The following is a 24804-nucleotide window of genomic DNA, read 5'->3' as shown; positions in this document are numbered from 1 at the left end:
GCAGGAGGCGTACGAACGCATGAAAAATCGAACAAAATGCGCGTCTCATTAAAAATTCGCATAATTTAGAGATTAATGAACGACGCCGGGGTCGACAGCGACAACGACAACAACGATGACGGCGTCGGCTACCGAAATAAAATAGCGAAATTTATTGACATTTCCCCCTTAGCCCTCCTGTCCCACGAAAACTCGGGCCGGGGGCGGAATCTGGGGTATTGAAAGGTATTCTGCATTCAAATTATGATTTGATGATGAGCCCGTCGACAGCTCGAGATCAGAGTAGGAATTCCACCAGTTCCATCGACCACATTTGCATGGCCAGCGCAAAGGATTATACCGGGAGTTTAGAGCCGGACAGGAGCAGAATCGCAAGCAAATGCTCAAATAAATAAAACTTACTATCGGACGCAGGAAATCAACAAACAGCGAAGCCAACAGCCAGGGGAAAAGAAAATCTTCTTGAATTGCTACGTGAAAATGGCATACTCTACGAAGAGATTTCAGAGATGTGGTTTACAAAGTTCGTTTGGTAATTTGATTCATTGAAATGGTTAGCCTACATTTATTGTATTTAGAAAACTGTTTTTAAATAATTATAATTTCAAAGGTTGGAGGCATTTAAGAAACATCTATTGACACATTAACTTCAGATAAACCAGTAAGGCGGGGACATTTTGAAAGCACTCCCATTTTTTTAGAGTTCCAGTTTGAAATTAATTTTAATGGGCTTACAGTTCAACTCAACTAAGTCATCAAAAGCGCCAAATTCATTTTAAGGCTTTGTGTTTCTAAAAATACTTTTAGTTGAGAATATATATGATTATATTATGGAAATTACAGATTAAGAACAGAACTGCTTCTTTTACGAGTCTCACATCAAAAATAACAAAACCAAAAGTATTCCAAGGAGTAGCAAGTCTATAGGATCTACTTAGGAAGTGTGCAAAACAAGACCCGCGCCTGCAAAACAGCAACTCGGAACGGAAAAGAGAGCCTCGCAGGAGGGAGAGCATTCGAGGAGCCTGAAAAAACCGAAATGCCGGAGATGAAGTAGGAGACGGAGTCCAAGTCCGAGTCGCAGTCTGATTCTCAGTCGGAATCGCAGTCGCAGCCAGCAACATGTGGCTAAACAACAATTTATGATGTTGCCGCTGACAGGCGAATGTTGTTTGCAGTTGTTGATGATGACGATTCCAAGGATGACGACGACAACAACAGCAGAAACGCGGCTACAACAACGACAATGTTGCTATTGATTTTAAGGCGAATGAATGGCCCAGCCCAGCCCAGTCCAGCGCAGCTCAGCTCAGCCCAGACCCCATCCGCATCCTCATCCTCAGCCTCATCCTCATCCTCCATATTTTTGCCGGCTAGGATGTTGCAGCTATGTAACTTTGCATATTACTCGCATGATGGATTCCGATTCGCTTCGTTTTGTCGTTTTGTGTGTGGGCTTTTAGCAACAAGCTGGATGTCGAACGTCGATCGTTGAAGTCTGAATGTTGAAATCTAAAAAGCTGCATTGTCGAACGTTGTTCTGGGCCCAGAAATGTTGACAAAGCAGGAAGCAGCTGGATATGCCCGCTGATCGATCGATTGATCTGATCTGCTAGTCCCATCCCTCTTTCTCTGTCTGCCGCGGAGTGCCAAATTTCAATGGCTGCTGCAAATTATCCAGCATGTCCATCCATCGGATTCCATCCATAAATCCATCAACTCTACTCCGAATGAGGGTTAATACTGTCCGTGGCCATTAACCGATTTGCAAGCAGCGGGCGGGCAAAGTACCCCCTTTTCAAGACCCCTATATATCTATCTAAACAAATCCACAAATCCACGTACGCCTCTGATCTAGGTCTGCGTGTGGGTGGCGGCAGTGACCAGCTTTATCCGCTCTAGCCCAGATCTCTAATCACTTTGTAAACACACAACACAAAATTGTTTGATTGCAAACAAAATGTTTGAAAAAGGGATATAAGTTTACGAACAGAAAACAGCATGTTAAAAAGAGTTAATCAAGTCGAGTACAAATATTTTTGATAAACACAATTTTATTTGCATTTCTTTTGTGTTCATTATGTTTTCTTCCGGTGCAGCCAGACATTACTCTCTTTGCTTTTCAAGTGCCTGTCAAGATTGTTGTTGCTCTTGCTGTTAACTCATTTCATTTGAAAAGTGGCAAATGCAAGCCGACAGCTAAGCGACGTCATTTACGGTTTTGACAAGCGGCGAATGACCAAATGGTTAACCATTGTCCATTGTCGGTAAAAGAGCAAACCTCCCGCAACAGGCGACGTGGTGATCCACCACGGCGATTCCATGCCCATTCCCACTTGCTCATTGAGCCACCAACGTACCGCATTCCCAATAAACGAGCATCAAACAGCGACTTCTGCTGCACCGTTGCTCCTTGGGATGTGGCACGCACTTTTCGTGTACGTTTCCCAGACAAATTGCTGAATTTGCGAACGCTTGAGAGTTCTGCGGAATTGGGAACGGAATCGGAATCTGCTCTATGGCATCTCCACGAGGGTCCCGCCCCAAAAAGCGAGTCGCATTTTCGTTAATGTTGCTGTAGCAACTTTTACTTAAGGCGCCGAATTTTCCAACAGTTCGTGGAGAAAACGAACAGTAAAAGAATTTAGTTCTTCAGATCTAGCTATTGCACGGGTTGATTGGCAGCCGCGATTACAACGGCCAGAGTCAAAAGTTGAAGAACGAGAAAGCGCACTTCAAATGCCATTTCAATGGCGTCAAATTGTTACATTTACTGATCGTAATCCCAAAATAAGGCCATATATTCATTGGTTTGTTGCTAACTTCATTGATAGTTAGTGTACATCTTGTTGTATGAAGAAATATTGGGCTCAAAACTTTTTCATACTACTGATCGTAACTAGATCTTGGCTTGGGTTTCCATTATTCACATACTTATCTCCATAACTCAGTTTTAACTCCTTTCCATTAATACTTTTTTACTTTGCTATAACTTACGCAACATTTGCATTGTTCGGTTGTTGACGCAACATTGTTGCTCCTGCCTAATTTTGAGGTTCCGAAAAACGCAAAACAATGGGAAGAACCAGGAGCAGGAGGAGGAGGATGGTGCGATGGCAGCAAAAGGGGCCGGGAGAGGGGGGCCGCATACCAAACACTCCAGCCCGCACTTCGCCCCTGTGCTCCCCTCGACCTCTTTTCCACACTTCACTGTCCACAAAGCAAATCTGGCCTTATATTCGATTTACTTTCGAGGATGCCACAGAAGAAACTAGTGTTTCAAATCATCTTTAGTGGTATTTCACAATGCGCGTATAACGCTTTTAGTATTATTGTATGCAATTATTTTTGATCATAAATACCCCTGACTAATTGGGAAAATAAAATTAGATTTATGTTGCAGTCGTATCCAAACGATGATCAGCCAACTGTTTTTTTCCTGTGTAGAGCCACCACTTCCACTGCACTCGGCAACAACAACTTGGCACACAGGTGAGCATGACTGCCAACCGGTTTATGCTTCTCAGGTGAGCTCTCTCTCGTGGAGAGCAGCTAATTTACATGCCAGAAGAGCCTGGAATCGCCACAAAAACAATGGGCAGTTATAGTAGTTATAGCGGTTCGCTCTCGGACCGAGAGAGCGAGAGAGCTATAGACAGATAGCTCTCTTCGCTGGCTAATTGTGGACCTGTCGTCGATTTTATTTTGTGTATTGTGTGTGCACCTTTTGAAATTCTTCTCCGATTCTCTGGGAGAAACCGACCAAACCACTCTGGGGAGAAACTATTCACCTCTGAGCGATTCTTCGGGGCTCGCCATCTTCATTACAGCAATCTCTTGACCACAGGTGGGGGTTGCTTTCGAGGTGGGTTTCTGCACTCGGGCATCCTGAAGCAAGAGAGAGCCCGGCTCCAGTCTCCGGTCTTGAGGCTTCGTCAGTCTGTCGTGTGTTTTCGTCGCAGCCGCTTTGGAGAATCGCAGCGAGCGGAGAGAATTCGATTCTCAGTCGCCTTCTCCTCGTGTCGCCGTCGGAATTTGGATTTCAGTTCGCAACAATCTGGCTATATTAATAATAAATATATTCAAGAATATACGAAACGAAGTGCAAGAAAATTCCCAGTGCAGTGCAGACAAATTGAAGTTAACCATCAAATAATCAATAATCAGATCACTTCACATAGCCCCTGAAAACCACCGTCAAAAGCCAAATTCTTCGCCGCGTTTTATTTTGTTTTCGTCACCGATTTTTGTCGCCGTTGCCGTTGCTTTTCGCCGCGTGTGAGAAAAGTTTGGTGGAAAATATTTTTACAAATATATTCAAATCGCGCAGAATTTCCACTGGAGCAACAAGAGTGATTTTTAATTATTATTCAGCCGAGAAAACCCAACAGCGAATACATAAGCAAAACACAGCAGTAGCACAACAAATACACAGAGTAAAAGGCGAAAAGAAATATTGTTCAACAAGTCAAACGAGTTCTTTTTGGCTCGCTTCGGCCGTGTGGCTAAAGATACAACAACATTGTGTTTGTGGCAGCGGGTTTTCGCCGTGTTGTTTTTGTTGCGCCTTTGGTGAAAAATATTGGCAACCGCCGCAGCATTTCAGCGGCTCAAGCCCAAAAGGAGCACCACAGAAAAGAAGAGGCCACGAAGTGTAAGCGAAAGATGAAAAGTCCACCCCAAAATCCAACCAACACTTTAGGGAAACAAATTCAGGAAAGACAGCTCTAATTTGAAGGGAAAAATCAATGCAAAAAGAGGAATAAACAAGCTTAGAAAAAAACCATGAGTTGCTAACGAATTTAGAGATATATATTTACAAAATAATACCTTAGCTTAGATTTTAGAACTGATTTTGCAAGCTTCAGTGATTTGCTTAGACACAAAGCTAGCTCTAAATGTATACTATTTTTGCACTAATAAAACCCGAAAAGTTAGTGCTGTCACCCCAATAAACCAATGAAATTTTAGGCATAAAAGAGGTGAAGCTTTTCGAAAACTAAAAGACGAAGGAGTTATAGAAGAAAAGTAAACAGTTTGAATTTGGGAACGCTAAGCTTGGGCCGAGCCTAATTAGAGGTTTTCTTTCATTTTCTTTTTTTTGTGCTGGGAAACAGGAGCGAAAACAACTTGAAATAGTCAAATTGGTAATCGAAAGCGATGTTCTCGGGAAAGAAAGAAAGAGGCATACGGCTGCCGAAGAGGAAAACACACACTCTGTGTGAATGTGACCGCCTCCTCTTGGGTGCTTCTATTTCTATCTACTTCTACCTCGCCTTCCACTTTGTATTCCATTTCTTCAAGTGCTGTTCGAGTTTTCCTCTTTTCCATCTTCGCCTCGTTTTTTTTTGGTCCGCTCCCTAGGAAAATGTGAAAAAACAAATAGAGTCGGTGTTCTTGGCGTTGGTGTGGTATTGTATGGTGTTTTGTGGCTGGTGAATCGGGAACGGCATGGGGAATTTTATTCTACCTGTTTTACACGTTGCCGAGCGACGACGATTGAGGCGATCGATCTCTAATCTCTGTCGATACGGGGCGACACGTGAAGGGAATGGAAATGTGCACAAAGTGTCGCCCAACTGTGATTCCTGGAAAACTTCACACAAAATGCATTCAGCTGTGACACTTCCAAAAACTACACCGAAATAACCAAATTGGAGTTCAATCGGAGAAATAAAATTATCAGTTAAATATTCAGTTCTTTTGTCTTATGATTTTAAATTTCTAACGCAAAAAGAAGCTAATGCTCGGCTTCTTGAATGCCATTCCAATTAAATTTCTGTGCGTTCTTTAATTATTAAGGAACTCTCGACCGGGGGGCCCTTTTCAATTTTCATGCTGCTAAAAGCCAGAGCAGTCGGACATTAGAGTCTAGTTTTTATGGCCCTTAATTTACACTTCCCCTTATGTTTGCTTGAAACACCGAACGGACACACAAAGGCTGCCGAGTTCAAAGTTGAGTAGAGTTGTGTGAAGAGAGAACAGAATAAAATATAATTTTCATTTCCCATTTTGTGTATGTATGAGTGTGTGTATGAGGCCCTAACCGTTATAGACGCTAGTTTAATCTTTGCTTTATCTCTGGGCGGCAGGTGTTCGTCTGAAGGTGCGGGCGCTCAAACGAAAGACTGAGGACACGAACTTGCAAAACGCAGTTTAATGCGCTTTAAATTGCTCCAGTGTCCGCCGGCTTTCCCCCTTTTCCCCACTAATTGCCGCAATGCTTAGCGCTGTACAAACAAAGATTACGCTTTAATCTATTTTCGCGTGTGTGCGGAGGAAAAGCCATCAGAGCGGACCACACACATTCAGCCCGATGAGCCGGAAAATTACATTAGACGTGGACGAGGCATACACGCTAAAAAATTAGTTTGATGTACGCAACCCATTATAGTATAATGCAATAGTACAGCTGAGTCCTCAATATATCTTTCCTACCAAATTATAACAATATGTCACGTAAAAACCTTCAAATGTATTGTTGTAACGTCAGTGGTCAAGATCAAATCGTAAAAATGTATTTCTCTGTGTGGCAAGACACGCACCTGCCGCAAACACCCGCTCTTCGAGGAGGGAAAAGAGGGATAGCTTCGCGCTAATTTCTTTGTTGAGCCTCATGCGAGTTGGCATCGTGGACATTCGAATGTGACTTGGCCTGTGATTAGTCGGCGAATATGTTCATCGTCCGCCGCTGGATGAAGACACTTCTCTAGCTGGGAAAATAATGGAACAGGTTGTAGTTTCGCCTCGCGTCCCCATCTCGTGTCAGGTGGGCATAAATATTTGCTAACCAATAACTATCTTAATTCGAGCATGTCGCATTGACCAATCTCAGATTCGTGCCTGTTTTATGGCCTAAGCATGCTGGCCCTGGTATCTTGCGGATAAACATCATTAAAATTAAATAATATTAAAAAAAAAAAACAGATAATATTGAATTTGAATATAAGATTTACAAAAAATTAAAATGCATACTACGCACGACCTATTACTTTCAATGTTGGATCAAGCTCAATTAAAACACTGTTATAAAGTTTTTATATAAAGACATTTTATTGAAATGTTATACTATTTTACCCATCAGAGAGAGTTGAGCATTTGTTTTATATATTTCACACTTGTTTTTTCAGACTCATAAACATGTTGGCTACATAATTTAGTTTTTTTTATTGATCAAGCTTCGTTATAGAACCAGAATAAATCTCTGGAGATAAGCGGCAACGGAACGTTATATATTTGATGCCATCGAAGTCGGATGCTGATTGAGAAATATTTGGTGTTTACGACAAGGGACGGGTCCAGACGTGGGTTGATGAACCGCTCTCTCGAACGCGGGATCGGGGATTAGCATTATGTGTTGTGGTCTTGGCTTTATGCCTTAATGGCTGCCATAAAACGCGCCAAACAATGGCTAAAACACTCTTGGCCATGACAATCATTGCTAAATGCTTTCGGCTACCCAAACAGAACCTGGAAGCTGAGTCAGCGAGAAGACGATCCTCTGGACACGCTTCCGGTTCCATAGTAAATCTATTAATACCCTACCTAATCCTACCCTAAAAATTTGTATTTTTTTTGCTAATTGCTGTTTTACATTTTCCACCTTGCAATCGTTGTACATTTAAAGAAGGCAACTCCCATGCAGCCGCTGTCATCGCAGCGATAAGATATAAACCAGAACATCTCATCGGCGTCCTTGTTTTTCCGCTGACACTTGCCACTAATTAACGCTTATTATGCGTTCCTCGCCAGACTCTGATAGCCATTCAATTGGCAATTAAAGGGTGCCAAACTTTCCACCGGTTGGGACCCTTAAGAAAGTGAAGTGCAGTAAATTGAAACACAAGACAAAATCGAAATGGAAACCGACATCGTATTAAAAACGAAATTACCAAGGTTTCACTTGCATTTTCGCACTTTTCCTAGCAGAAAAACACTCGTGTTTTCTTCACGCTTTCGCAGCTCTGAATATCTGACGTGAACCACGCTTGGTTGGATTCGAATCTCTCGGAGATCTCGGATCTGACCAGTCGGACTTTTCGGATTTGCATCTAAATGAGTTCGATTAATATGCGGACAATTATAGTTTCGTTGTTTATAGCCAGCCGTCTCGTGTGTGTCGGACAATTAGAAAGTCATTAAAAGAAACTTATTAGCTGACAGACTGGTCGTATAAGCTCGGACTAGCTGACTCTTCGCCCGCTCCGCCAGTTTTCATAAATTACTCAACATTTAATTAAACACGCTCTAAAGCGTCTACTTACCACCTACTTAGCCTCTGGTTTTAGACAACAATTTTGCATAATTTGCAGTTAAATCACGAGCGGAACCGCAGCAACAACAACATCCCTGCCCAAACAAGTTGATTTTCTTCTTTGACTCTTTTAATTGTTCGAGTAGAAAATCTCTGCTACATGTGTAATGTGCATGTAAATGAAGTCTCTAAAGAGCTTTTACTTTAGTATTCGGTCAGACACTAAGTGTTGGCAAAACTGTTCTTCCGGTCACTGAATTTTTTTTGACCTGCTAAACTCTAACTTCACCTTGGTTTTAAGAAGCAGTATAATAGATAGCTAATTATACTTGCTTATACTTGCCATACATTCATTTTGGGTTTGACGGAAACTTTAAAATACTGTTGCAAAATGTAGTAGGTAGACGTTTCAAGATCAGAAGTCCTCTTCGTTGCTTGGCATACAGAAGCTTTTGGGTAAAATTGGATTGGGACTGAGCCTTTGCGCCTCTCCTTTTGTAAATCGCTTACTTTTCTTTCCCATTCGCCAGCCTAATTAGTTGGACCGTAAAGTTTACGCTGTTATTATTATGATTGTGAACGTTTTATACCGCTCTGCGGGGTTATGGGATCTTGTTGTTGCTTTTATTTGCTATTAACTAGATTTTATTGATGCCGCTCTGTTTTTGTTTCTGATTTTTCAGTTTTCCTTTATTTTTGTTTGTACGGTTTTACGAGCTTTTGTGCGCTCGTAAAAAAAATGAAAGAGAAACAAAAAATTCTCTTGGAAAAAACATATTTTTTTATGGTTTACCCTGGGATGGCATCGTGAATTTGTTCAGAACTCCCTGCAACGCCACCTAAGAACTGGAACCACAAATATAATTACAACTTTGTCATTCGATATTAGATGCCGCCAGAGTGCACAGAACCCCAAGATACCCAGTCACCTTCAAACCCTCTTTCATAAGCGCACGGAAAGAAATATTGCATATAAAACTTTAATGTCAAATTTTACCCAGGTAACTTATTTTATAGAGAAAGTAGTGTTATGTTCAAGAAAGTAAAATATAACAAGAATTTCCCATATCTAAGAAGCATATACTAACTTTACTAGGATTCTTTGGCAGTAACTTTTTTTCGCTGTGCAAGCTTCCATTTTGTTTCATCCACTGATCATTCCCACAGCCCTCATGCTCCGTCCACTCCGTCATTTCGAACGGATCTCAGATCTCAGGTGCAACCACACGCAAGGCAACCGACCGCCAGCTGGCACTCAAATCGGACTGCTCTGCGATCCCAGGATCTGGGAATCTGGACGGGAGCTGTCCAACTTGGGCGCCGGCAATCGGGATCGGGAACCCCTCCACGGGCTTTCTAATGTGTTCGGGTATTAGCAGTTCATCTAAACTTATGACAAGTGCAAATCAAACTGACGTTTCCGCAACGGCAGCTAACTCTTTTCCTGGGGTAATTTGCGTATCACAGAGTTCAGGCCTAACGTACTCCTCGACTTTTTGATGGAGGCACCGTTGCAGTTTATTAAATTACGCCTCATGTCATGGAAGGAAGGGACATGATCATTATAAAGTTATTAGAGGCCTAATGGTAGCGGAATCTCTCGATGGACATGAAAGATAGGCACCGGCTGGCTAATTTCTCCGCAGAAATCTCAGTTTTCTTCAGAGGATTATGTTGTTTTCTATGTCAATCTTTTGAGGGGAAGAATCCGTCAGACTTCTAACGCCAAGTTTGATCTCTTCGTTTCCCAAGACCCATTAATTCGGTTTTAATTGCTGGCCACGATCAAACAGGATCATCTGGACAGAGCTCTTGAAGTTGGGAGTTGGAAGATCTCTATCTGATCACGAAATGAAATTTCTAAGGCATTCCCAAAATAATAATCATAATTTTATATATTATTCGTCTGTGTGCCCTCCCTTTACCTTTTTTATTTTCGCTTATCGCGCGAGAAAAATCTTTTCAAATTGCAGTGGAAACAAATGTTGTTTTGGCCACTCAAAAAAAGTGTTAGTCATGGTCTTGTTAACTAAATTGTTTGCCACGAATTGCTCGGACCTCAAAGCATTTCGATTCCTATTCCAGCCACATGGCATTAGTTCTGAGTCCGGAGTTGGCCATCCAACAATGGCAACTTGGCCGCGGAACTGTATTCTTTGATTTCTCTTGGAATGTGTGAGTGTGCGTTTGTGTGTGCCAGCCATATTTCATCGAGATCCCAAGCCCAAACTCAATCCCAAAATCAGAACCAGTATGGCAGAGGAGGCCCGAAAAGCAAACCGAGACCCTTTTAGCCTTTGAACCTTTCGCACGCAGGTAGAATCGACATCGTCCGCTTCTCTGTCTTTTGTCTTCATTCCTGATCTCTCTTGGTCGTCTATTAGCATTTCAAATTCCCCCAAATGGCCAAATGGAAATGCCTCCACCATGCGTAAGCCTCCATTTCCACCTCCATCCTCACCATCATAGCGGTCATCAGGCGGAGCTAAGCGCATTGGGGCAGTTATCAGTCTATTAGCTGCAACTATAGGTTCTTCTCTTGGGGGTTCTCTAAGTTGGCTTTTTGTTTAGGCCTAAAGCTTGAAGTGTGGGCAGTGATTATGGTCAGTTCATTTGTCACTATTACACTGCTAAAAGCATTTGTATAATTTAGACTGCGGTTAGAACATAGAAATCAATATAACCAGAACAGATGAAGTCGTAATACCATTGAAATTGGTATTAGGGAAACAAGTATATCATAGACCCTTGTAATTCTTTAGTAAAATATTTGATTTTTACAATAAAAATATTTTAAAATATTTTCAAAGTTAACACTAAAATTTTTCTTATCATTTCCCTTTAGAATTGCCATGGCCATGCTGGAAGGAGGCAACCTCAGTGAAGGACGCTCGTAGCTCCTTATAGTATTCTTTTCAGCATCCACCCAGAGTGGATCCATTAACCATGAAAGCCACATTGGATTCGGTAGCCGCCAGCGAAACGATGACGAGGGCAACATTCACTGGGAACCACGAGTCGAAGGACTTTGCAATATTCCATCGATGCCGGAGACGATCCAACATCAAATCGCTATACTCGCCACCTGCCCTGCATCCCTCGCACATGCTGCGGAGTAGCCTACTAATTCTACTGGCGATCGTTCTCCTGGGATCTTCGCAGGCTGCCTCTCACGATCAGGAGAGGGAGCGAAAGCTGGAAGTCTTCGAAGGCGTTGCAGTGGACTATCAAATCGGTTATATAGGAGACTTCGGCGGAATCGATAGTGGTCCGCCGTACATTATTGTGGCGGAGGCAGGAGTAGAAACAGATCTCGCTATAGATCGGGCCACGGGAGAAATCCGCACAAAGGTTAAACTGGACAGGGAAACTCGAGCTTCTTATAGTCTAGTGGCTATTCCCCTGAGTGGTCGTAATATTCGAGTGCTGGTCACAGTGAAAGATGAGAACGACAATGCCCCCACGTTTCCACAAGCCTCGATGCACATAGAGTTTCCAGAAAATACCCCAAGGGAGGTGAAAAGAACTCTTCTTCCGGCTAGGGATCTGGATCTGGAACCCTACAACACGCAGAGATATAATATCGTGTCGGGAAATGTAAATGACGCCTTCAGGTTGTCATCCCACAGGGAAAGGGACGGTGTCCTGTACTTGGACCTGCAGATCAGTGGTTTTTTAGATAGAGAAACCACTCCGGGCTATAGCCTTCTAATTGAAGCTTTAGATGGAGGAACTCCGCCGTTGCGGGGATTTATGACTGTTAATATCACCATCCAGGATGTTAATGACAATCAACCGATCTTCAATCAGAGCAGGTACTTTGCAACGGTGCCAGAGAATGCCACTGTAGGTACGAGTGTCCTGCAGGTGTATGCATCAGACACGGATGCGGATGAGAATGGTTTGGTGGAATATGCCATCAACAGAAGACAGAGCGACAAGGAGCAGATGTTTCGCATAGATCCCAGAACAGGAGCGATTTACATCAATAAAGCATTGGATTTCGAAACTAAAGAGTTGCATGAACTAGTGGTGGTGGCCAAGGATCATGGTGAACAGCCGCTGGAGACAACCGCCTTTGTTTCCATTAGAGTCACTGATGTAAATGACAACCAACCGACCATAAATGTGATCTTCCTTAGTGATGATGCCTCCCCAAAAATATCGGAGTCCGCCCAACCGGGCGAATTTGTGGCTAGAATATCGGTGCATGACCCCGATTCGAAAACGGAGTATGCCAATGTGAATGTGACGCTCAATGGAGGCGATGGTCACTTCGCGTTGACCACCAGGGATAACAGTATTTATTTGGTAATAGTTCACCTGCCACTGGACAGGGAGATAGTTTCTAACTATACCCTGAGCGTTGTTGCTACCGACAAGGGAACACCGCCGCTGCACGCCTCCAAATCGATCTTTCTGAGGATTATTGATGTCAATGACAATCCACCGGAGTTCGAGCAGGATCTCTACCACGCCAACGTGATGGAGGTGGCCGATCCGGGTACTTCGGTTCTGCAAGTTCTAGCCCACGATCGCGATGAGGGCCTAAACTCGGCTTTGACTTACTCGCTGGCCGAAACCCCCGAGACCCATGCCCAGTGGTTTCAGATTGACCCACAAACGGGCCTGATCACCACCCGATCGCATATCGATTGCGAAACGGAACCGGTGCCGCAGCTAACGGTCATCGCCCGGGACGGAGGAGTTCCGCCCCTTTCCTCCACAGCCACGGTCCTAGTGACCATTCACGACGTAAATGACAACGAACCGATTTTCGACCAGAGCTTCTACAATGTATCCGTCGCGGAAAACGAACCCGTGGGCAGGTGCATACTCAAGGTGAGTCATTAGCTCAGTACTTTTTCACTTCCAACTCCCGTTTTTCCGTTTTTCCTATGGTGACCCACTTTCCGGTGGGTCATTAAAACGTTTGTCTCGCCAACTGCCTCGAATCCACACAGCGAGCGTCGCTTATGGATTTTCCACGTACTTGGGCCCCAAAACTAATCTTATGCATCAATTACCCGCTCCCAGTCAGATCAGTCAGTCGGACATCAGACATCACATTGGACATAAGAAATCAGACATCAGGCCTCAAACATCGACTTCGACGTCCGTAGGGAATCGTGAGGGGGAGGGGAGTTGGATAAAAGCGGTGCATGACACGAGATGCAGTTAGGTTAGAAAGGCATTTTGAAATAATGACGTGGTTGGTAACGTTCGAAAAAAGTAAGGGACTTAAATTAAAGAAGCATAAGCCCTGAAATAACTCAATATAATAATTTCGTAAACTCAAAATCCTAAAAAAATTTTTATAAAAAAGGGTATACAAAACATCGATGTTTAACCTGGAAGTACTGCTAGCTTCTTGTTAACATCTTTGAGCTCAAATTCCATGCAGTTCCCGTTCGTAAACCCCTCCAGAAAAACACCACCCAACAAATCCCCTCCAACTATTGCTCCCCATCTGCACCCAGGGCAATGCGGGATCCTCACTCTTTTGTAGTTAATCCATTCATCATCGGGTAATTACATTTTTATAACATTTATCTCCGCTCAAAAACAAAATGGGCAGCCCAAAAAGTGGGGAAAAAAGTTTGAAAAAAGCATCAACAACAGAGAGACAAGGCCTAAAACCGTTTTCCAGTGTCTAACGAAGGCATTTTGTTCGGTCTTTCCTCTTCGGCGGCGATCACCCATTCTTCTCTGAACACATAGGTAAACGTATATGCACAAGAGCGTCTCGAGACGTCGACAAGATTTTTGTTCAGACTATCAAATGTGACCTCTCTTGTCTCGCAGAAAACAACGAAAAAACAAAACGACAACGAGGTAGAGGAAAAAAACACAGGACCGACTGACTGAAAATGTAGCCGCGATTCCAAACTTCTCAGCAATTTAACAACAACACGAATTTCAAATCAGCGCAGGGTTTACAAAAAAAAATGTTAAGTGAAGAATGCCATAGTCTTGTCTAGGAATTTAATAAACAACAAGCCCATCCTATATTAATTATAGGTTAGACTTTTTGTGAGAACTATAGAAGTAAATAATACTCGTATTTCACGATAGGTAAAGTAACTGTTCACTTTCTTATTTATGGTTAAATTGCAAACTTATTGGCAGATCCTGAGGACCCTCGAGTTAATGGGTAATATTATTTTAACTACTATGATCCCTTTTCGCCTTCGTTGGCTTAGATGATTTCCGCAAATCAAATGGAATCAAATCTCATCAAAACTACAACAACGTGAGAGAGACCAAATTAACGGCCACCGAGACGAAGAAACGAAACAACAATAAGTTGAAATAACAACGCCAATTCTCGACAACGAAGAGATTTGATGAAATCTGACAAAAAGTCACGTTTCCTTAATTACAATGAAGGAAAAGTAGATTTAATGCTGGTGATACCCTCCTCCCCGAAAATTAACCACAAACGAACAAAACACAAAACGCATAATTGGCTCACGCAAAAATAAAATAACAGAAACCGAAACTGAAATGATGAGGTCCGAACTCGCCAATCTAAAGAATTGAGAAAGAGATGGATAACCATCCATACTAAGGGATCTTTCAGTATCTGGTGCGATTTGGGAGCTCAATAATCATAAAATGAGTCTGAAGTCTGAAGTCAAGGCCCTAAAAACTAAGTTCGAGCCCTCAATCCTCCTCTGTTTTGGGTTTTCTTGTTATTCGGGCACATATTAAAGCCAATATGTGGTCGTGAAGACAATAAAAGACCCAAAGACCCAACCCAAATTAAAAAAAAAAGCGAAATCGACATTTCTTATATGAAAAAACAAAATGAAACAAGAAGCTCTGGCCAAAGGACCAGCCAACAAGCTAACTTTTTTTATGGCTCGCAACTATGGCAAATTTAAATCTACCCACGAAAAAGTCGTTGAAGGAATAAGATTTAAGGCAGGGGAGTTACTTTTGGAATAAAAAAAACATAAATTTTAAAAGCAAAAGCCAAAAATAGTTGCACAGAGTCCCCGAATCTCCAAAGATAAAAGCTCTGTCTGGCATAACTGCCACTCGCTTTTAGTGAGATGCCGAAATACTTGGCCAGCTGCTCATCATTGTTTTGGCCGAAAAGATTGCATCGGATTCGAAGATAATTGCGGGAGAACCTGTTGGAAACCGAGCGAAGAAATGGTAGTAAATCTAATTTGGGAAACTGTGTGTGTTAACTTAAAACTATTCTGGCCATTACCTGAAAAATTCCTTACAATATTTGGCCACCTTTCCGTCTTTCCTTTTCTTCACCCCTTACCAGGCTGCACCTATTGCTTCTTGGCCATTCCAAGCAACTGTTGTGCCTTTACTGCCGCCGTATCATTTTCTAGCCGAAGAAGCGGAAATGCTATTTAATTAGAGGCGATCAAATGCCGCCATTCCGGCTCCGACTCCGTCTCTAGCGCGTCCGACCAACTAATGGCTAACCAAATTACACTTTAATTTGGGCCACGAAACAAAAGACTTAGGCAACGAACTTGCGTTCAAGTGGGAGTGGCAATAGGGGATTACTCATCAGCCCATCCTGCTCGCTCCATCGCGCTATTTAAGATTATTATGCGAGCGTAAAAATTAAAATCTCATTATGCAAATTACAACAAAAAAAAAACTAAATAATACAAACCGTCCGCATGCCCCTCTATCTACACTCAACTCCTCCGCCCAATTTGGAGTTTCCTTTCGGCAGTGAAAAAAGTGGAAAAAGACAGCATAATTTGCTCGTCGTGTGGTTGTTGTCATTTTAGATTTGTTGTTGCCGTTGCAGTTACACACTAAATTACAGTCAATTACATTGGGGAGAAAGAGAGAAAAGGGAGAGTGAGGGAATGTGGGAACTGCACTCGCAGATTCCTAAGCCATTCTGCCAGCCCCAGCCACATTTCCCGATCCGCATTTCTCCACCCGCCAACGGTTTGGCAGTTGCAGCCTGGACCTGTCAAGAGGTTCGGAATAAGTTCGGAGTACAAGTTGCTCGAACATCGAAATTAGATGTTATTGCTGCGGCAGAGAGAGAAATATCTGCAAGCACTTTTTGGATTAGATGCGGTATTTTACTGAAAGGATGTGTAAGTATTCTTTCACAGATTTTAGACAAAAATCCGTTAATATTTTGAGTGTGTAAATAAATTTCACAATTTTTTTGCGTGTGATTGGATGTTGTAATTTCGCATTGTTTGGCTAATCTACGTAAATCTCATTTTCGGGTGGCTCCCACAATTACAACGCAGGGCTGGCCGTGTTGGTGCAGGGGCGTCGTTTGAAAAAGAAAAAAGGAGGGTCGGGAAGCTAAAGGGAACACGATCTGCCCATTTGGCCAAGTTATGTGGTCGCTCCTCTAATGCACAACCACTCGCACAATCGCACACACACTGAACTGGTTTTTAGTTGGCGGAGGGTGCAAGTGGCATGTTCCCCCTGTGCGTCTCTGCCCCGTCGCTTTGGGAGCCCACCGCCCCCCTTTTTCCACCTATCTTTGATTGCGTATGCGGCGCTCAATGTGCACCAATTTTCTTTGTCTCCTGGCTCAATTCACTTTTTTCTAAGCAACGTTGTGATGCCCTTTTATGTGCCTATACTTCTGCGCCTATCTCAGAGAAAAAGAGAGGGTTTCTTTCTTTCTCCCTGAGAGCATTTCTTCTCTCTCTCTCTCTCTCTCACTCTCTGCGTTTACGCGACTTGTTTTGCACAATTTTAATTTTATAAACACCTTTAACGCATTTTTGAGCGCTCACATTCCATAAATGCCAGGCCAGAGAGACCGAGAGAGAAAACCGGTGAGAATTGGAGAAACTCACCACGACTTCGCCGCACGGCGAATGTATCTGAAGTCGCTGCCATTCAGAAATTCAGCGGATTGAAGCGAAATACATAGTTTTGTCCAAGATCTCTCTTTCTCTCTCTGCCTCTTTATCTCTGGGCCAAGACAAAATGGTTGGAAAATCATGGCGTAGCCGGTTTTTTTTATAAAATACGATTTCAGTTTTTTTACCTCGGTTTGTCTCCATAGTATACTTGAACCACATGGCCAAGAACCCATTCTCCGTCTCCTCCTTGCATTGACTTAATATTTTAATTAAGTTGCGAGGGGAGACCGAGATAAGAGCCTTGAATGGCCGTTTGCCGCCACACGACAACATAATTTTTGACACAATTTCGCGGGCCAAGTTAAGCATCGGGAGATAATCGCTTCTCCTGGCCCATAACAAACACCATAAGGAAGCCACCAAGCAACCGATGAGCCATTGAGCCGAACCAAGAACACGGCGAAAATGGCCCAGAGCTCTGATCACTATCAAAACATCAATAAACCTTAACTGATAGTCCCAAATGAAGGAGAAAAGGGGTTTGGGAGGGGTGAAGAAATGGGGTAAAAAGGCGTTCCGCAGAGAAAGAGCTTTCATTTTGCATATTTGAAGCAAGGGGAGAAGGACTACGAGATTTCACATCGACGCATCAAATGTGCATCAATTTGCGGGCCAAACGCGACAACAGGCAGCCAGACACGCGTGCAATACTGTGGATGCCACTCAGCACTGAAACAAGTATATAATATGGTTTGGCAGGGCAAGGTTCAAGTTTCAAACACCATAATAATACAAATTATTATTATGTTATTATATTATTCCTTGGAAAACGTTGTTAGCTCTTTATTGTATTACCAAGAATATCCTCGTTTGGACCCCTGATTTCTGACAGTGAGTCGTTGCTCCTGTGGCTGACTTTGTGGCCATATTTAGTAAATACCGCTTCTGTGGCTGCTTTTAAACGTGCAATTAAAGCGCGCACACACACAGCCGCGCGAAAGAGAAAGACAGAGAGAGAGAGAGAGAGAGAGTGATAGAGATGCGGAGCGAAAGGGGGCGTGTGGGGCCTGAGATGGAGATGCTGGGATCTGAAATGCTCAACGCGCGCGCACACATCACAACAACCCGAGGGCATTGGCTACTGCATTTGCATAGCCGCCAAGAACTCAAAGCTTTGAGCCGAGTCTTCCGCGGGAGGAGCTGCGGGAAGGAGTGTGGAACGGGGACTGGAGATGTGGAGGAACGACTGCTCCTCCAAGTCACGGAGACAGCCGGGAAAAAGGAGATGCGCGATTTGCGGGGCCTGTGCCAAAGTGAAAGATTCCCAGCAGCCAGAGAGGTTACACTTATTTTAGTAAATACATAGGTATTACAGGGCATAAGAAAATAGGTTCGAAACAAATAATAGTTTTTCTCTAGGTGCATTGTTAAAATAAATAGCCAAGGACGGTCCGACTTAAATTGTACTAGTCAGGGTGACTACTACTACTAACTTTACGAGCCAAGGTTTATAATATAGTGCGTAATATAATAATTGGCAAAGTGTATTTAAAGTATATTATATTATAGAAATATCCCCAGTCATCAAAACAAGCAAAAATACTTAAGGGGATTACAGGCTGTGTTAGTCTTGAAGGACATCGCATAGTCGAAGCTCTAATGCTTTCTTTTTCTTGTCACTAATTTCATCCTTGGTCCTTTCGTCAGAAGCAGCTGCTTTAATTTTGTCGAAATGTAAGTGCTACTCTTTAAAAATTAACTCGTCTCGCAGTCCATTAAGCCAGACTTGACCAAAATCAATACGCCGCCAGATGGGGTTCACTAGCACTTTATGGCGTTTGGCGAACAGTCTAAGGACAGAAGAAAACTGAAAGTGTGTTGATTGATGGCCCAAAGTGGAAGTCAAAGTCTAAGCGGCTTAGATGAGCTGCCAAACTCTGAGGTCAGACTTTGTGAAGGTCTTCGGTCTCTGGTTCTTCTGCTTTGCTCATCTGCATGCGAATGGCAATCAATGCAATCGCTCCGCCCCCTCCAAAAGACGCCTCCAAGACTCTTAACAACTTCTGGGGAAAAAACGTGCGACTCTAAATGAGCATATCAACAGCTTACAAGGCCCAAGAGCCCAAACCCAAACACAAACCCAAACCCAAGCCCAGCCAAACCGAAAGACAGCTCTGCAGAGCTGGAAAGTCCCGGCCAGAGATGCTCTGTTGATAGCTCTTGCATATCGTCGTTGCCTGTAAAAGTATTTACCAGAGCCACACAAAAAGACAAACAAAAAATCAGTAAAGAAAAATCTACAGCCAAAGGCTGGCAGCTTATTTGGCCCTAATGTATCCAAGTCCTGCGACGAGAGCCGCAACAAGCGGGTTCACAATTTTAATTAGTTAATTATTTTTACTTTTAAGCAAACAAGATTTCAGAGACAAATAAAAAAAGGGGAGCTCAGTGCGAGCCGGAGACACAGAGCGAAGCTTTTTCCAATCCCAATCCCAATCCCAAATCCCGACCCAGCTTGAACCCAAATACCCAGCTGGGGATTTGCTTTTTCCTCCCGTTTCTCCTTTTTCACCTTTTTTCGCCGAGGTTTGGAATGGCCGGCAATCTGCATACGTGCATCTCGACCAGTCTTCGGGCTCCCTTCTGTCATTCTCCGTAGCCAGGAGGTTGTAGCCTGCAGCCAGCAGCCTGCATTCTCCTATCTGCTGTCTACTGTCTTCTGTCTTCCGTCTTTTGTCTTCCGTCTCATTTGTCGTCACCGGCGGAGAGCTGTGCTTCCAACTTTACAGATTTCCGAATCTGTTTTTTATTCTTTCCTTTATACTAGAATAAGAATTCATTAAAAAGTGGTCAAGAAATTTTAGCAGGAACTTCGAATCAATTTTGTGTCTATACAAAATGTAACAATATTTTGAGTGCAATTTAAGTGTATTTTCCATACATGTGTTCTATACATTCTATTTGTAACAGTTCTGCCTATAACTATTTTGTCAAGTGCACACTTCCACAAATCCAAGAAGACTTGACCAGCTTTCGGACGAAAAAGAATTCCTCGTGTGGGTTGTCTAACATTCATAACATCGAATCTGGCCCATTGTTACTGAATGCTGGCGATGATGATTATTATGGCCAAACGGATTTGCATATTTTTGTGTGTAGAACACGGCCCATACAAAGCCAAGTATTTTATAAATCCCCACAAGAGTTTTTGGCTTGCAAATTAAATTGTCAATCATTTTTATAACTTGGCCCAATCGAAGTGTGTGTAAAGGGAAGTTAATGCCAACATGATATGAGAAAAGCGAACTGTGAGCAACAACAAGTGCCCAGCCAAAGACGAAATATAAACGATAATTTTTCGTTGAATTTTTAAACAGTCATTGGCTTGTCTGTCTTTTGTCTCTGGCCGATGTTGTTGGCACTTTGTCGGTGGTGGCCAAAGATCTAAAGATCTATCAAGATATCTATGTTTGGGCCAGAGCCACTCATAAATAATGAATTATGCCCGATTATTAGGCGACTTATGCAAAGACCAAAAACGACAACACAAAACGCAGCGACTGCTAAAAAATTACGGCGATTAGGTGATTTAAGCGCTCAGGGGAAGTGTTTATCTCGACTGGCTACTGGAGGTATAGTATGTGCGCTGGCCGAACATAAATCAAATCCATCCTCAGGTATTGTCAACCTTTTTTAAAAGTAGTTTTTTAAATCCGACTTGAATGTGTAACATCAACGAAGACGCAGAAATCACAATCAGCAAGGTATATCAACGCATGAGCTCATATCTCAGGGTGCCGCCGCCTCAATAAAACCTGCAACATTGTAGCATGTTGATGGGCTGCCACGACAACCCGAGGGTCGGTCAATAAAAAAAAAGGGGAGGGCAGCGGGAATATCCGCACAGTTATTGATTAAGGGCCATAACAAAGGCAGCGGGGTCAGAAATTACTGATTGAAAGCGGACAGAACGTGTTGAAAGCAAAAGACCGAAAAACCGAGCCAGGAATATCTGTGGAGCCTCGAAAATTCGTGTAATTGCAGTTGCAATTTGGAAGGGAACAAAAGGGAAATTGATGAAAAAATGGGCACAGGACTCGGGCCAAAACTCCACCCAGCCCCACCCTTTTCTCTGCTGCAAATGTAAATGCCCTTGAGGAAAGTCAGAGTCCAACGGAACTTCCCCTACGGGCAGTGAGCTAAATAACGTTCCTACACTGTGGAAAAAGGAATACATTTAATCAAAAATGCACACACGTCATGAACTCAATTACTCATATCTTTGTTTGAATTTTGTCTCTCTGCAATATCAGTACCAGACCCGTTTAGAACCCACTGGGAAAATGCGGAGGGCTCAGACTTCGCAACACATGGCTTCTCCAACTTTGACCCACTTCGTTTCTGGGTCCTTTGGCTTGCCCTGAAGTTCCATAAATTACCACATCGACTTCCTGCCACTGGCGGGCAATTCATAAATTAAAGCAAGTTAATATTTCAGTGTCCGGAGTGCAACACCTCCGTAGCCTCGGATATTAAAATGCCTAATTGAATTTGTTAAGGCCAGCGAATGGCCCGCGATAAGGATAACTCTGGGCTGAGGAATCGGACGCCTCCTCATCTGGATTTTGGAGTCCATCCCCCTGCCTTTTCGGGCTCACCATAAACAAACGCACAACTTTTATTGCTGCTGATTGTTAATTTGTGAAGCGATAACGCTTCAACGTCCGTGGATAGCGACCCCAATTCCTCAGTTTCCCTCCGTCCCGATACTCTGCCCCATGCACTTTTCTCCCAGTGCGAATTTGTGACACCCTTGAAGGTAACTCCTCTAGATATTCCCTCTTTGCGGTACTGCGCGTCGCATCGATAAACTCATCCTTTTCTGGCACGGATCCTCCTCCTCTCAGGTTCTCTTCCATATGTCGTTTCCTGCCCCGCCAGAAATGACATGACAAATGTCTTTGACCAGGGCCCAGAGAACTGGAGAACCGGAGAATCGGAGAACCGCATCGAACTCTCGGATCCCCGCGGGCATGAGCCCCCTCACGCCCAGCCCTCGCCTTTTGTTGTTCAATTCAATTTATTGTCGAAAGTTCGTAGTTGAAAGAACATTTTAATTTGGCCAGCCGAGGCATAAGAGAGAATTCCCCAGAGTCGAAGAAAAGGTTGCAGCCTGGGATCTCTGAGCCTGTTTTTCTTATAGTTTATGTGGCATGAAGTTGCAAAAGTCTCGTGTCGAGCGTTAAATTCTTTTCGACTTGGCAAATTGAACGCGCAGTCGTACACCAGGAGAAATTTACATAAAGTCTTTACTAAGAACCGCATCGAACTGTTCCATAAACAATCCTTTTTTTGCATTCCAATGATCTGGGTTTATGTTTCCGCAGTTGTTTTTGCCTCTTAAATTTGATATTCCACTTTTTTCTCAGATACTCACGGCTTTTTCTCTCTCTGCATCTCTGTTTTGATCCACGCTGTGGATGAATTCGAAAAGTAACTGTTGTGCTCAGTGTCAGGCTGCAAAGTTCGGGGTGTCGAAGCGTCCGGAGTTCTCTTATTTAAACTCTTATTTATGCACATTTGCTGGAGCTTTCGTCTCCGCATTTCGCATTTCATTCTCCTTTACGGCTGCAATTCCTTTTTTGTGGCTTCATTTCAGCAGACAAATTTATTTGCTGTGGCCATACTGGCCGCGCTGTGGTTACTGTTTATTAGTGGATTTATGACGTTTGCCCCCAGTGGGGCTCTCGTTAGTCGAATTGTGATCACTCTGCGCTGGACAGCGCCGTCAATTGCCATCAATCAATCAAGTAGGCCGCTCTAACTGTATCTGTTTGGGCGTCTTGGGCGAGCAGGAGCAGGGGTACACTCGCAAAGGGGCAAGGGGGGGCAGTGCGGATGCCCAGATTTGAATGCTGAACAAAACTGCGCCTGCTTACCGGATCATAAATTTCTGTGCATTCGTCTCATTAACCAGCAAAAAGGGAACGAAAATATCAAATTACCTCTGGCGGGTTGTTCGCTTTTCCCTTGGCTGCTCTTTCTGATTCTTTCTTCAGGAGAGCAGAAGAAAGCCAGGGCGGCAGAAGAGAGGCACGGCGGTTGATGGACAGGAAAGTGTATCGTTGTTGGCATGTTTGAAATTTTATACACTTGGGATTGGCGGATTAAGAGATTTTCCTCCTTTAAAGAGCTGCCAACAAAAGTCCCCACTTTTATTCCACTTCCATACAACAAATACAAAATAATACAAAAAACTAAAAACAAGAGAGGAGGAGGTGGTGTGGCATGGGATCCCAAATTAAACTTAACAAGAAAGAGTGTTAATGAATTATTTGGAGGACACGCTGCAATGTCACAGAACCAAGCCGCAGACATAAAAAACCACCAGCAACCGAGCAAACGAATTTCATTAAAAACTTGCCACAAACATTGTCGACAATTAAAAAGCTTCGAGCTGAAAGCCGCTGCGCACAATACTCGTTCAAAATAACGAAAAAAAAAAACTCAATACAATCGATGTCGCTGGGGATGCGCTCTGGTTGGGGAATCGCAATCAGAGGAGTCAAGGTGGTGCTCCTGATGATACAACCGCAGAACCACCGATCTTAAGTGGCTCGCCCGGCTTTCCGGCTATTTTTAGGACATTGCAACGAGGCCTGAAACCGAAAGTGGAAACTCTCTGGAGCATTCGGATACAAGTATTGTTGGATTTCGATTTTTCCTTACTGTTTGAACTTTTTTGTGGACTGTTCCCTTTGCGGCTTACCTCAAAAACTCAAGCTGCTGAAGGTTAAACAGCACCTCGGATAGAGAGAACAATGATATCGCAATTCGTAAAAAACGTACTTTAATTAAGTAGAGTTCATACTTAAGATTACGAAAACATCATTAAGACCATTCCTATTATTCATACACTGTATTTTTTCCCAGTGCGTTCCCGCAAATCAAGCGAATTAGCAAACATTTAGTTCTAAAATGCATTTCGAGTTCGTTGCCCAGGCAAGTCCTTCGTTTTGCTTTGAGTAACGAGTTGCCTGACATGCCGTTTTATTTGCGGAGCTCTCGTCTAGCCAAAGAGCTTGAAATTGAGCTCCCTAAAGAGCACAAATATTGAATCAGCTTCAGCCTCTAGCGGGTGGCCATTCTAGGCACTGAAATCTTGGCTAATTTATTTACCCTAAAGTCGCCATTCCGCAGGCGATTAAAGGCACCTCAAGAGTTTAACCAATATGGAAAACGGAAATATAATTTCCAAGTCACAGCTGTTTTTGGCTGCTTTTGGCTGACACAGACGCAGAAATAAAGCAAATTAAATATGTAAATTAAGACCTGAGACTAATCCCCACTGGAGGGGATTGCAAATCAGGCACCGAAGAACAGCAAATCATAGTTGTTGACATTTGTTAAAGTTCATTAAACGCGACTCGCGAAAGGAATACCAAATAGATGGGTCTTAGTGTGAAAGAGCGAAAGAGAAACTGCCGAAGAATGGGTGGAGTAATCACAAGCGGGGCCCACCAGCGGCGCTTCATTGCGAATCGGACTTTAACTTCTTTCTCTAAAAAGCAGCGGACAAGCAGAAATTGCCAACATTTTTGCCAGTTGACAACTTAATAAATTTTGAACAGAGAGAGGCGATGCGGAGACAGAAAAGCAGAGCAGGAGAGATCGCTCGAGTTGGTTATTAAACTCGCATATTTCTAATAATTTGCTCTGTCC

The 24804-nt window shown here is 43.2% G+C and overlaps 1 protein-coding gene across 1 annotated transcript in view; it reads left to right on the top strand.

Moving 5' to 3' along the window:
- The first annotated feature begins 3961 nt into the window (after positions 1-3961).
- The window catches only part of LOC120448506 (protein dachsous), a 67423-nt gene continuing 46580 nt past the window's right edge, over positions 3962-24804 (top strand). The window contains exons 1-2 of the mRNA XM_039630543.1: positions 3962-4654; positions 11100-13096. Coding sequence (XP_039486477.1) covers positions 11201-13096 — 1896 coding nt within the window. The 5' untranslated portion in view covers positions 3962-4654; positions 11100-11200. The remainder of the gene's footprint in view (positions 4655-11099; positions 13097-24804) is intronic.

Source organism: Drosophila santomea, chromosome 2L (genome assembly GCF_016746245.2).
Source record: "Drosophila santomea strain STO CAGO 1482 chromosome 2L, Prin_Dsan_1.1, whole genome shotgun sequence".
Classification (NCBI taxonomy): Eukaryota; Metazoa; Arthropoda; class Insecta; order Diptera; family Drosophilidae; genus Drosophila; species Drosophila santomea.
The sequence above is the reverse complement of the archived record's forward strand: the minus strand, read 5'-3'. Positions and strand labels throughout refer to the sequence as shown.